The sequence below is a fragment of the Ascidiella aspersa genome, chromosome 8 (assembly GCF_963924565.1).
Source record: "Ascidiella aspersa chromosome 8, kaAscAspe10.2, whole genome shotgun sequence".
NCBI classification, from domain to species: Eukaryota; Metazoa; Chordata; class Ascidiacea; order Phlebobranchia; family Ascidiidae; genus Ascidiella; species Ascidiella aspersa.
Window position 1 is genome coordinate 20,390,925 of NC_139454.1, and position 14,694 is coordinate 20,405,618.

Below are 14,694 nucleotides of genomic sequence, written 5' to 3' on the forward strand. Positions count from 1 at the left end.
CAACTCTATGAGCGAAAGAAAAAATCCCACACTACGTTTTAAAAGTACAGAAGAGAGATAAACAGCAATCAATGTCGCCCCGAAGCAAGTATTTGCAAAATGATGAACTACTGTAGTCACTATTAATTTGTTTTTACGCCCAGTAACACACAGACGTAATGTAAATAATTTTAACAAAACAATAAGTAATGCAAATAAATTTACTTTAGTTACAAAGAATAGCATCAGACTAATAAGCCTGTACATTACAAGTGTTGGTATAGACTTAGGTTTGCTTGTTTCTTTTTTAACCAGAACCTTCCATGTTTATATAATATATGGTTGTCAGTTTGAAATGCAATTATATATTAAGGGAATTATATGGAATATTTTAAAGCCAACTACTTGTACAATTTTTGCTATTATCATTATGTTCAACGGTAATCTAATCTTTAAATTGCACTTAATTTTCTAATATGTAGTTTAAAATTAAAATGGAGTACATGGAATATTTAAACCCTTTAATCGAATGGATTCCAAACTCTGCAAAAATCTTGGAGTTTTTTCCATCGGAAACTAATCCAGTAAGTAAAAATAAGTAACTTTTTATTTTTTGTGTTGAAATCAAGACCAGTGTTCATTTATTTTATAGTAACCTTCCTGCAATATGTTTCTTAGAAATAAAGGTAAACAAAAATAATTTGTACTTTATGTCTAAAACTCATGGCTGTATTGTCCTAATAAATTTTAATTCGGACGGGCACCTTCTATATCGAGTTAGCTTGGGACAAGTACAAGCAGTATTATTGAACATTCCTATTATATCTAAACATTAGTCACAACTGATTTTCAAATAAAAACAGAAAACAGTTATATTTTTGTAGTTTTCCAATAGTAGGCAACTCACAACTTACGAACAAAGCACTTGAAATTTGGATATGTAAGAGTTAAACATGATTTTACATTCTAGATAAAATGGTAAGATCAAAGTAGAAAACAACTACATTGAAATGCAAAATAAAAATATAAAGAATGGACAGCTTACTTATCTACCCATTAAATTATATCATTTTAAACAAAAGTCCAGCTAAAAACTTACCATAATATAGAAAAGGCCAGGCAAAACCTTTTAATTGTGCATTTCACAAAATAAACCATAGTTGTTAAAAGTCACACCAGTGTGTAATACATTTAACTACATGTTAATTTGATGTGAAACTTTGCTGCTCCATCTTCTTATATAGAAAGTGAACAAGTGTTATTGTTCCACAAACTTTAAACGACCCCAAGTTTGGAAAGCCCGGGTTTAAAAAGTAGTGTTTTAAAATCCATGAATCCATGAAACTTTTATTCCTTCCTAAAACAAATGCTTGGTGAAAAGTGGGTTATTAAATTGTGTGATGGTCCAGTAAGTGACCTTCCCTTATATAGAATGTTTTATCATTTTTGATGAAATCTTCTTTTTGTTATATTGCCTAAAAGAATGTTGAAATTAGAATTTTAAATTGGAATCCTGAGGTATATACTCATTTGAATTCATTTCTGCCTTTGTATCTCAGGACCAGCTGAAAGTTCTTATTAAACGCACCATTTTACCGGAGAAGATATCGTTGTAATTTGTATATACATGAATTGACAGTTTGGATTGATGCCTATGCTTTGGTTAATCATTTATGATACTTGTTTTAAATGTTGACAGTATTCCTGCTAGTTTTATTTTCACTGAAGTGCGCAAGCAAATAACACAATTAAATAATATTTCTCTTCAGATTTCAAAAGGCAATTGTCTTGTAGCCCCAATGTACACTATTTTGCAAGGGTATTTGTATATGTTATTGTCAGTATCCAAATTTTCAAATTTAGTTTCATTTGAACTAAGAACGAACAAATCCGTTTTTAAATTATTTTTTTAAGCTACATTTTTAAATATTTACCGAAATAGATATTAAGCAAAATTATTTCAAAATTAGTAGATGTTTATCACTAAAGGATAAATTCAGAATAACCTGGTAATAATTTAAAAAATAAACAAGAATTAATTTCTGTTTGATTTTTATTCACTTAATTACCAATGAGCTTTTGCCGTTAGTACTCATCTAGTTTAACACTGATGAATTTTTTATTCTTAATGTTACATAAATTTAAGGATTTTTCTTTTAAGGTCTTGATTGAAACAAACAAAATGTGTTGATCTGTCCTTAAAAACTTAAATATAATAAACTTGCAATAACTAATTTAAAGTTTTAAAAACTATCAGCATGATGTAATTCTTTGTATACTGCCTGTCTTGCAAGAATTAAATGTACAACTGTCACCAGAGTTTCGAGTTATTAAACATTTAAAAAAGACTGTTAGTTACACATTGGTGAGGTCCATCTTCCCATTTGGTAAACATTAGATGATGTAATCTTTTTTGTGGTCTGTTTTACTTATCGATATTACACAACCAGAATCGTATAGAAGAGTGTGGGCATATATGTACATCCATTCTGTCTAGTGTCTAGTAAAGCAGCACTTGACTAGATGTCAGTTTCCATTTAGTTTGTGCAAACTAATGCATTGCCTTAGCATTTTGGAATTTTATTTGGAACATGTCAATGAATAAGTTGAGTAGCTTACAAACTTTTTTAGAAATCAACAGTAAAGCAGTAGTTAAATAGAAACTAAACAAAGCATTAAAAAATAATTCACTATATTAAATACTCATTTATCTTACCGATTTTTCTGGTAAAAATAGCAGATGCTTACTTAAATATTTCTTGATATGCACTTTCTGTAATACTGTTGCCCGTTGGTTCAAACTGTTATGCTTATTCAGCATCCTGGTATCAGCTATAATGCGAATAAGCCAGCCAACTTTGTTGCTATCTTTATTATGGTATTCAGGAAACTACCAAGCGTTGTTGCAAACAAACGTATTTCATTAGGCACTTGTTTGAATGCATTATTAATAACAGAGTAGCTAGAGTCTGGCTTTTCAGATGCAGTGTTTTCAGTTTTGTGTTTAAAAAACCTATAAGAAAATTTATTCTAGAAAAATTATAATTGTACATTTCTTAATATACGCTAGTCAAACTAATCTATGTAATGCACTTCTATATATTCGTGTACTGCTTATATATATACACTTCTATAATATCCTGAGTAAAGCTATTGTGACAGCATAGGCTAGTTAGGTTCAATGATTGATGTTATTTTATCTAGAAATGTTATAAAGTTAGAAGACATATAAAAACCTAAGGTTTAGTTATATATATGTTATGTTTGTATTTCTTTATTCAACCAAAAGAGTGAATGTATTTACTTCTATCCGCAGAGAGATATAAATACTGTCATTTATGTTTAGTTTCTAGTTGCATTTAAGCTTTTGTTGTTGTATTAACATAATTTGTTTTATATAAGCCAAATAACTTGGGGAAATATATATATAGCTGCAGAGTTTGTGCAATGTGATCACTGATTAAGGCAGGCTGTCATTTCCTGAAATGAACTTTTATTGTTTTGATAGGTGCCCTTATGGTAATTATGTCAACCTTGTTTTGCAACACTATTCTAGGTTTTCAGTTTGAGCTATTGGCTTTGTTTATTGTTGTTTTCTAGAATCCAAAAAGCGTAAACATTATATATTTTTAGACCTTATTCTTAGGTATGATAAGCTTTAGATATTATTATAAAGACTGGTTCTATTATATTCTTGAAAAAATGCAATTCGACTCTTAATTAGCTTTTGGTTCTATTGCAAATTTATTCTAAGCTTGGAATAAGTCTTGTTTTGCCCTGTCTATGTAAATATTTTACCCTAGTAAATTGTATGTTTTTGAAAATACCTGTTTAGCACATTAGATCAGTATATATTACATATATATATACCATGGATTACACAAGAGTGGTGGTGGTGTGGAGATTTGGATTAGCTTTGCTCTTGTACTTTTTGTGGTCGCTAGGAATTATGGTTTGCTATTCACCACAGGTTATGATTTGGATTGGGGCTGTTACAACACTGGTTCTTATTCTTCTTTCCGCAACCTTTATTCTTCGATCTCGAATGCAAATGCCAGGTATTTTAAAGTTCTAATAGTTTTAGCAAAAAAATGTGTAAAGTCCATGATGGTTAAGCAGAAAACCTAGGTATATGGCATATTTATACATTAAATAGACTAATTTTTTTTATTCAGCGACACATTTAGAGATTTAACCTGAATAATGGTCGGAATATAAATCTATTCTACTTGCAGTATGTAGTTTAATGATTTGCTTTTCAGTTGTATCTATTCCTGAGGTGGAACACAACCGTCAGTATAGGTTTCGCAAGCGTGACAAAATGCAGTTTTATGCAACTAAAGTACTGCGAAAGGTTGGTGTTTGAATGCTTTACTTTTTATTTAAATAAGCATGTTTATTTCTGTTTATAAGAATATTGCTTGAAAAGTGATTAACAAGAAAGAAGATTTTCCAATGAGTTTTATATACTAGAAAAATAAAGCAGTGCATACCAAGATAACTTTTAGATATATTTTATTTCTGTAGTAGCTAGGCAAGTATGTCCAATTAGGTTTCTTAATTTTATGGACTTTTTATTATGCAGACTAAATATTTCCCTGATTTTAAGAAGTATAAAAAAATGCTCAGTCTGATCTTGTCCTTATGACCTTCTTGTTGGAACAAAGGTGTTTTTCAAGTCATTTATCTTTAGGGTCGTGACACAGCCAGTCGACTACAAAAACAAGTGTCAATCATCAAAGATTTGCCCGAGTACAGCCGATCCGGTCGTCGGCTGCATAACCGAGAGAGAATGATGATTCTCGCCAAGATGGTTTTCAGCAAGAAGAAGACTCCGAGCCTTCTTCTGAAAAAGGAACTTCCCTCTGTTCTCCTGGAGGCTGACCAGCAAGACGAGGGACTTCCAAATCTGCCCGAAGAAGTCCTCTACCTTCTTCAGAGCGTTAAGTATGTTTCTAGGATAAGTTAGCATAAGCACATAGGCCGCTTTGAAGTTGACTTCACTTGCATGGTTGTGCATGACTTGTTTAAGAACGGTGTATGCTTTTAAGGTCATCCTTCAAAAAGGAACTTCCCTATAAAACTTTAAAATTGTGATGAATTAAAAGTTTATTACACCGAATTCTTGCTTTTATGTATCAGTTTTAATATTTTTTACTTTACAAGGATTTTAGCTTGAAATTTTTACGTTTAAATATTCTTCAAAATTAAATTATAAGACTCCTTTGTAAAGATTAGGGTAAGGTGAACACTCAATGTTTTAAGGCTATTTTTAATTTTATGTTAGACAACCAGAATTTGAAAAAGCATGAGCATAAAAATTATAAACAGCCAATAAAGGTGAACAGCAAAACAAAGCATTGAGAATTGACACATTTTGGAAAGAGTTGTATATTTTTATATATCCTTACTGAACGTTTTAGCTAGATATTCTACTTCAGATGTCATAACGGTATTTTAAAGCTTCCAATCTCCAGCACAACCTTATGTAACTCAAATGGTTTCGGTTTGAATAAATAACAGATAAATTAATATTTATTCAGACTCAAGTGTTTTTGGCTCTCTGCTGTTAATACAGTAAGTTTGAGTAAGAAATAAGCACCAGAATGCTCTCTTATTCATTGGCCACCGCTGCTCTACATTAATGCTACCTCAGTTAACAATGTTTTGCTCAGGCCTATCGTTTTTAGATATATTTTATACAAGGCAGAGTGCGTCAAAAACACCTTTAAACAACTGTTTGTGCTAATACTCTTGGACTTAGTAAACTTATATAGAACTGAAAGAATTTTAGTAGCTGTGATTCCTATTTTTGTATAGGAATGTGATTAAAAAAAACAACTTTTTCATTAAAAATCCTTTCTATTTTGTGTAGGGTCTTCGGTCACTTTAAGCAAGGTGTATTTTTTCAACTTTGTCGTCACATGGAAACAATAAACGTCAACCAGGGCGAGTACCTGTTCCGCATTGGAGAGGATGACAAATGGTTGTATGTGGTGCAAGAAGGACAAATCAACCTTTACATCACCGACGAACAAAACGAGGCAAGTTTTCATGAAAAATTACAGGAAGCCATGTCTTGTCTTGTTGACTGCTGTTTGTGTAAGGAAGCCTTAATTAATATTTTATGATATGTTTCAAATTGTTTTTATCTAAAAATACACCAGTTATATTCTATTGCTTTTGTCGAAAGCCCTCCAACATTTTATGATATGTTTCAAATTGCATTTTTATCATTTGCACTTTAGCAGACCAGTTATATTTTGCACTCCAGCAGACAATTGCTTTTGCCAGAAGCCTTATATTGTTTTACAAACCTGTTTCCAATTGTATTTTTTTATGTTACAGTTATATCTTGCACACCACTATTTTGTTAAAGCCTACTAAAAAAATAAAAAAATATATATACATATATATTTTTTATATGTACGCTAATGGGGCGTAATACTTGAACAGTTTACTGGTTCATTTAATATGGCCTGACGCCTGTATTTTCAGGATGTTTCCAAAATGCTATATAAAATGTGTTTTCTCTTAGGAATGTCCAATGCTATGGTAAAAAACCCTAAAGCCTCACTATATTTCTCATTTTCTAAACCTGATTTTTTAATTGTTTAATGCAATGGTTGGCCAACCTGTAAATAAATGGTAAACATTCCAAAAATACCATAATTTGAAGGTTGTGTGGCGTATTTTATTTTGAATTAAAAAAATCAGCACTTGACAAATAAAGTTGGCTACAGTTAAATTATAGCATAGTGGTTAAAAACCTTACATTTTTACACATTTTGTGTTATTTCTGGTATGTATTTTTTAATAGTTATGACTAGCTGTACATTCATATTAAAGCAGTGTCTACAGCAGCGGTTCCCAAACTGGGGTCTGCGGGCCAACTGGGGTCCGTACAACAGTTTCAGAGGGTCCGCAAGGAGAGTTAATTTTTCGAACATTAGTCATTAACGTATGTCTTTAAACATTAGAATTAGACTGTTTAAAACATTTTTAGTCTGTAGTTATGCGTTATCATTCGATAATATAGCGTGTTTGTTGATGTCTCGTGTGACATCATAAAGCATCTATGAGGCTGAACTACCTGCTATTAACGAATCGTTCGCGACTGCACCAATGTACTACAAGAAACATGGGTCAACTGACCCTTGAATTTTTATAGGGCCGCGAAATATCAAAATAATTGCAAAGGGCCCTCCAGGCAAAATTTTCATAACAGCTTGGGAACCGCTGGTCTACAGTTTGAACTAATGTATAGTGTTTAAAATCTTACATTTTTACATATTTCGTGTGACTTCTCTTATCTCTATCTTCTAATACCTATGACTAACTGTGCTTTCAGATTAAACTGAGTGAGATAACCGCCGGAGAAAGTCTCCACAGCTTACTCAGCATCTTGGATGTACTAACTGGTCACATGGCTCCTTACAAAACTGTTTTTGCGAGGGCTGTCAAAAAGTCAATTGTTTTAAGGTGGGTAAAACAAAACTCCAGTCATAAGACCGAAATTAGATCAACATTAAGTAGGAATATGACCAAAGGACCAATACCCAATAGTATAATAACGTTTAAATTGGAATAAAACACAAACTTATCAGAATAAGACTTATACAATTTTTTACCTCACCCCAAACCCTTCTTCCAATAGATTTATTTCTTATTTAGACTAGTTTAGATCTTATTCTGTCGTGGATATTACTGCATATTTTACTTTACCTTAATACTATGGTATTATAGATTATTCTGATTTCGATAACGTTGCTTTGTTGTTTCATGGATAAAACACACAAGGGCAGGCAAAATTGGTTTCTGGCGATTTAAAAACAACCATCATTATCACTTTATTGCTTCGTCAAAGTGCTTTTTTGTTCATATGTTTTGCACTGGTTGTCGAGTATTTCATTTGTTATACGTTATACGAGCATAAATATGCTGCCTCACTAGAATATACATAAACAATGGATTTTTTCCCAGGTTACCCGCCGAGGCGTTTATAGAGGCTTTCCGAAATCGGAACGAGTCGTTGGTTCAGATGGTTCAGGTTATTATGACGCGCATGCAACGTGTGACCTTCCTAGCACTTCACAACTACCTCGGTCTCTCCCAAGAATTGCTAAACCCTGTAAGTTATTGATTGCCGTTAACCGTGTTTAATTATTTGCACCATTGTGTAATGGCAGTGCTTCCTACTGATTTTTTTTAAATACTATAGTTACCCAGCAACTTAAGTTTCAAATTTTGTTTTGTTTTAGTTACGCAAAATAATTTTTTAATGCTATACAAATCTGTATTTAAAAATAGCTACGGGTGCTATGTCCGGAGTTTTATTCACCCTAATTGTAAGTTAGTATTTTGTGTTTTAGACCAAGCGCGAGTTAGATCATCGGTTATCAATTCGAAAAGTTTCGTCCTCCGCAATTCTCACTGAACTGGCAGAAAAACACAAGTAAGAATTTTCGCTAAAACATATAGAAATGTATGTCTCGGTTATGAATGGACGAAGCAGTTCTACGCACTGTACTAATTAACTCAGTGCTTCCCAACCTTTTTGTTCTTGCCACTTCTTTTAAGTTTCTGATAAAAAATGATTGTGTATGATACATTCAGAAAAGATAAAAAAGATAAAATTAGGTGAAGCCTTTAATATTGTAATTTTTTAATATCCACGTTAGTCGCTCGCCATGAACTGTAAAGTGTTGCCACAGCGACAGACCTTTGTTCAAGCCAGGCGTTCGCGTTCTGTATGTGCAATTAGGCGCATCCTTTCACGGGAAACAAATAAATTATATAGTCCAATTTCCTTATATAAACGGCAAAATGGGATACAAATCCGATTTGGATTCACATCTAAGGATGCGATTTTAACTTTAAACATCCCTTGATTTTTGTGTCAAGCCAAGACATAATAATTTTACATTTCTACATTTCCATTCTACACATCATTTAAGGCAGGGGTTCTTAAACTTTTTTTACCCCCGACCCCTAAAATAAGTTTTTGCTTCGCGTGGACCACGGTAGGCAAGAAATTTCAAAAAATGACGTCACATTTACGTCGCAATACAAGTAGACTTCATAAGTCTGATGATTTCGGAGCAAAAAACATGAAAGTGAAATGGAGTCTAAATACAGTCAGTGCAAAACCGCTTTTATTTGTAATTAAACTGTTTTGTTTGAAAAATTGATTACTTCTGAAATATACACTAACATTACAATTAGGCATTCGTGGACCCCCTAAAACTAGTTCGCGGACTCCCAAGTGGCCGTGGCCCCCTGATTAAAAGTAAACAAAGACGACATCTGTGTGCGTTTTAGGGATCTCCAAATTAGTTGCAATGTATATAACATCCTTCCTTGCTTGTCACGCCAGCAAACGCCGCTCGTTGATAGGCTTTTAACATCTTGTCACAGCTTGTCATCATACATGAGTGATGTGATCATTGTCACAATTGGTACACAGTCAGCAACAAGCAAGTATAGCAATTCCATTGGAAACATTGTCATTGGCAGTTTTGCGATTGTCCCAACCATATATTGCCATATTTTACTGCTTTTCCACAATTTTGTATTTTTAGCCTTTGTTTGCCGTGCAAGTAAAATAACAAAGTCCACAAAGTCCAAGTAAGCCAATGCTGTAGTTCGAAAAAGTCTAATACAAGAAGGGTACGAGCATATTTAGGCGAGTAGTCGCGTAATTTACATTACGATACAACTAATAAATGAAATTTACATTGCCGTACAATTAATAAATCAACCGCGTCAAAACTCCATGACACATAAAAAATGTTTTTGTAAAAGATGTTTAATTTGTTGTACTATAGTTTTAAAACACTGAGTTGGTTATGCTTGAATGTCGGTAGCTCCTGTGAGAGATACTTACATTTCTTTTGTGTAGTTTGTGCGTTGATGGGGTTGCAACTCAGCTTGAGCATGATGATACAAAGAAGCAACCTTCGCCGCCTCAAAGTGCAACTGCATTGCTTGTGCCAACTTCCCCAATGCCAATTAAGGTAAATTTGGACTATTTTCAAAATCTACTACGATTTACCTAACCAGGCCCACACTGAGAGAGAGAGATAGAGAGTGATATGATTTTATTTGGATTCCAAAAAATACAATTATCGACGAAATAAAATTTGTTTTTGCAATATTCGACGTTCCCAGGAGACAGCGAAAGACGGTAAGGTTCATCGAGTCAGCTGTTTCCTGTTTTTTTTCTTCTTTTTTTCTTCTTTTTTACTGACCTATGCCAGGTGCACTTAACTTGGGTCCTTGAAACTTGTTATTCCTGTGCTGCGCGATTTTATGCTTTAGTCATAAAATTCGGTTTTTAGAAATTAGATTTTTTTTTAGACGTTAGAGCAGTGGTTCTCAAACTTTTTTAAAAAAATTACGAAACGGTCCCCCAGCATTTTTTTTAATTGCTCACGGTCCCTTAAAAATATAACCAATAAACACAAAATGACATTTGTTTTTAATGGTATCGGTGGGGCGGGTTCGCTTGCTTCTTTACTTTATGCTCGGTTATGTTAACCTCTAACGAATCACTTTATTTTAGTGACTGACCGTACAGCCCACAGTGTCAGCGCAGCAAACTGTAAAAACGTAATTCTCATTAGCAGAACGCAACATTATGTCGTCATAATGGACAATTCAACTTAAAGCGGGCAATAACGTGAATGAACAACTATTGATAATAATCAGCTTGGTTTGGAAACGTAAGTTGCCTAAAATTTTTCTTCTTCAGGAGCGTCGTGTTGATTTTTTGTTAGGTGCTTCGCGGTCCCACAAAATTGTCTCGCGGACCCCAAAAGGACCGCGGACCCCAGTTTGAGAACCACTGCGTTAGGAGTTTTTTCTTCTGATTTGGTATGCCCCATTTACACTAAATAAAATACTTTCATTATGATTTCAGAATGCCAGCAAGACCAAGCAAATTCGATTTAATGAATTTGACACCGTGGTGGATGACAATGATAATGTTTTTCATAGGTAAGTATTGGAAATTACTAGAGTTGTGTTCGTTTAACTTGACTGGAAACAATTTTATGAAATTATTTGAAAAAAATATGAAACAGAGTATAAACACCCGATCCGTTAGAAATCAGTGCATTTCTAAGCAAAAAGGTCTACGACAATCAGGGCATCCAATGGCAGAAAAGTCTAGACTTTTAGACCTTGAGGTCCTGGCAATGCACTGATTTGGACCTTTAGGTAAACTCCCGGCGTAGATAAATTAAAAATATTCATTAAAAGTTCAGAAAAGATAACAAAAAATATGAGATAGGATTAATAACACTTGACCCACCTAAACCCTAACGCTAACCCGAATCCTAACCCAAATAATGTGCGTTATTTTAATAATTCTTTAAATGCTGGGGAAAAAAGCCCAAACTCGGATGGTTTCTCGTCCATTGTATTTAAGATTATTATGTCACAAATTGAGGTATTGGGGCCTGAAGCGTTATAATTATTAAATTATCGCACATTATTTGGGTTAGGGCGCTGGTTAGCGTTTGGGTTTGGTTGGGTCAAGTATTGTTAAACTTAATCTTCTTATGCACATTTGTTAATGCAAATTAGTGCATTGTCCAAGACCTCAAAGTCTAAAAGTCGGACTTTTTGATCCTTTGAATGCTCTGATTGTCGTAGACCTTTTTGCTTAGAACTGCACTGATTTCTGACGGATGGGGTGGTATAAACTACTTAGAAATTACTAGAAAATCATTAATTGCTTGATGCCTAACTTTGATTGTTCATACTTAAAGTTTAAACCTTCTTAACCAATCTTGGTAATCCTCTTCTGTTTTTTTTTTTATCTATGCACGCTTTTTTATCAACAGGCAATCTAGTTTGCCAGCAGATGAAAGACAAAGAAAGGAATTTCGTGAAATGATCAGCGGTGCACATTCAGCCTCAACTAACAATTTGGTAAATGTGCATTGTAAATATAAGATAAAATTAACACAAACTCACTTTCTTCTGAATATATAATTTGGGATGTCCAAAGTAGAGATAGACCGATATGTCAGTTTACCGATAATATCGGCCGATATTTGGCTTCTACCGATATATCGGTATCGGTAATTGTAGGCCGATACTTTTGCCGATATTTTAGGACGAAGATATAATATAATATTTCCTGTACAACAAACAACTTACCAATTTTTGATCAAAAAATTTGGTTTTAGCATCACGCCAAGTTAATATGCAAAATAATAGTTTAATAACAAATAAAGGTGTTATCATAAAACGTTATTTAGATTTCATTTTTAGCTGATTCATTTTTTGAACATTTCCCAGGTACATAAAAAAAAAAATAAAAAAAAAATCGGGTATCTGTATCGGTCGAAAAAATGATATGGGTCGATCTCTAGTTCAAAGTAAATATCAGATCTTTGGAATTCAAATCTCGAAGTTCTAAAATCTCATTCGGAAGTCATATCGGATAATTGGAAACGCTATATATATTTTTTTTATCGTGAAAGTTATAATTTTAGAAATCGCCTACTTGTAAAAATCCGTTGGCTCGTTCGGATTAGGGTTTGGTGTTGTGGCGCACCCACAGTGCGTATTTAAAATGTAGCCTATAGTGCGGCGCGTACACAGTTAATTGTGTTGCATTGTACTCACTGTTTGGGCCATGATATTTGGTTTTGGTAAAAACATGCCCGTACCATATTTTTTGTTTTTGTTTATATCTATCACTATGCCTTGGAAATGGCTAGGATTTAATATTCTCTGTTCGTTATTTTAGATTTTAAGTCTACCATTTAAGAACACTTTGACATTTTACTTTGTCTTCTGCGATCCTCATGATTCACTGAATTTTGTTATTTACCAATTTGTTTTGTAACCACATTAGCACCCATTGTTAATTAGTCGTAAGACTAATGCAACAGGGAAAAAATAGTAGCGCAACAGGCTTTACTGACTTGCTAATAAGAGAATTTATTTTTTGCTGATAACATTTTATTTTTCTTCAGTCGACCTTGCAGTCACAAAGCTCCACTGATTCATATGATGGCGAACAGGTAAACTTACTTTAAGAATTTGTTCAAAGTTTTTTTTTAATTTTTTTATTAAAAAAAACATTCGAAGTATTTGTACATCGTGGTGTACCGTTTATATATTCAGGATAATCTTACGGTTTTTTATTTATATTTATTTTAATTTTACAAGTAAAAAATATCATAATGCCTAAAGTTATTTTTTATTGTGATAACTGCACAAAGGGGTATGGCATTGATATTGTAAATTCTACCTTTTGCATATTATCTAAATTGATTAAACTATTACACTAAAAAGCCTTTGCAAACTGGCTTTTCGGCGTACTAAGGATACGTAAGCCGTATTCGTTGATCAAAAAGCAGCGTTATTAGAGCGACAGTTCCGGCTTGACCGGAGGCCGTGAGTTCGAACCTCACTGCAGGCTAGTTGTTTTTCTAGCCTGGCCTGCTTGCATCATAGATCAACAGATTCGGTGAGTGTGCAACGGCTTTCGGTGTATTACTGATACGTAAGCCGTAATCGTTAGTCAAAAAGCAGCTTCAGAAGGGCTAGATCACAGTCGTTAACACACATATGTTAACACATCAATGCCCGTAGGCTTCCTAGAGTTACTCGTTTTAGGCGTCCTGGTATGACGTATTCCATGACGTCATCTATAAAAAGTTTCATGCGTTCTGGTAAGAAATTATAGAAAATGAACGTAGAACCATACCTCAACATTCACAACATATTAAGCATTCTTAAGAGCCATTATTGTCAAAAGGCCCCAAATAGAGATTAACCCAATGCCAGAGGTACTAAACTACGCCCCGAGCGCATAATTTGGCTTGTCTGCGTTATGTTTCCTTAAAATAGCACTTTCATTGATTAAACTATATGAGCTTTTTCCAGGTTTTTGATCTTGCCGAACCGATGGTTTTGGAATTGGTCACCAACGATCTCTGCCAGATTCTGGGGATTGAAGATCGGGTTATGCTGCAATCAAACATTACATTACTTAAGGTAAGTACTAAAGAACACCGAGTTAACCACGGGCATTTAAGCCTTGGCTTATATCAGTGTTTCTTAATTAGGTGAATGGTTCACCAGGGTGAATAAAACTTTTCAGGGGTGAACCAATCAAAAGGGATAAATAAGGGCGAACAGTCAGAAATGGATGATAGCTTGCGAGCAGGGCGGATATTCCGTGTGTGCTGTTATATATAGACGAGATAGTTTTATCATATCACGAGACAAGGGTGAATGAAATCTGGAGATAGATGCTAGGGGTGAACAAAACTAAAAAAGTTTAAGAAGCACTGGCTTATATTACCACTTTACGTCTGGTAAAGTATAATCCATTTAAGTGGCATTGGTGCTTTTGAAATTTAGTTCAACTATTTTTTTTGCCTTAAAGTGGCCTGCCATCCCAAGTTGTTTATTTAAAGTGTTGTGCAATAAAACAAAAGTAAGTTTAGTTTTCTGTTTTGCTTAGGTTTACCATGACTTCTGTCTAATTCGTGAGGGTGACCAAGACGTCTGTCTATACTTTGTGGTAACTGGAAACTTAAAGGTTCAACAAAATCTACCGGAAATTGGATTCGATGAACAGAGAGAGGTAATACACAGCCTAAATAACATAAACAGTAGAATATTAAATGCTAAAAAGCAGTGATTTCTTACTACGAGAACTCACAAAAAGAGGAAACAAAGCGAAAG

General features: G+C 33.7%; 1 protein-coding gene across 1 annotated transcript in view; it reads left to right on the forward strand.

Moving 5' to 3' along the window:
• The first annotated feature begins 466 nt into the window (after window positions 1–466).
• The window catches only part of LOC146136787 (patatin-like phospholipase domain-containing protein 6), a 42,529-nt gene continuing 28,301 nt past the window's right edge, over window positions 467–14,694 (forward strand). The window contains exons 1-14 of the mRNA XM_083395960.1: window positions 467–563; window positions 3,950–4,037; window positions 4,242–4,333; window positions 4,673–4,926; window positions 5,855–6,023; window positions 7,331–7,461; window positions 7,963–8,110; window positions 8,352–8,434; window positions 9,881–9,995; window positions 10,901–10,977; window positions 11,829–11,916; window positions 12,972–13,019; window positions 13,888–13,998; window positions 14,471–14,593. Coding sequence (XP_083252086.1) covers window positions 474–563; window positions 3,950–4,037; window positions 4,242–4,333; window positions 4,673–4,926; window positions 5,855–6,023; window positions 7,331–7,461; window positions 7,963–8,110; window positions 8,352–8,434; window positions 9,881–9,995; window positions 10,901–10,977; window positions 11,829–11,916; window positions 12,972–13,019; window positions 13,888–13,998; window positions 14,471–14,593 — 1,617 coding nt within the window. The 5' untranslated portion in view covers window positions 467–473. The remainder of the gene's footprint in view (window positions 564–3,949; window positions 4,038–4,241; window positions 4,334–4,672; window positions 4,927–5,854; window positions 6,024–7,330; window positions 7,462–7,962; window positions 8,111–8,351; window positions 8,435–9,880; window positions 9,996–10,900; window positions 10,978–11,828; window positions 11,917–12,971; window positions 13,020–13,887; window positions 13,999–14,470; window positions 14,594–14,694) is intronic.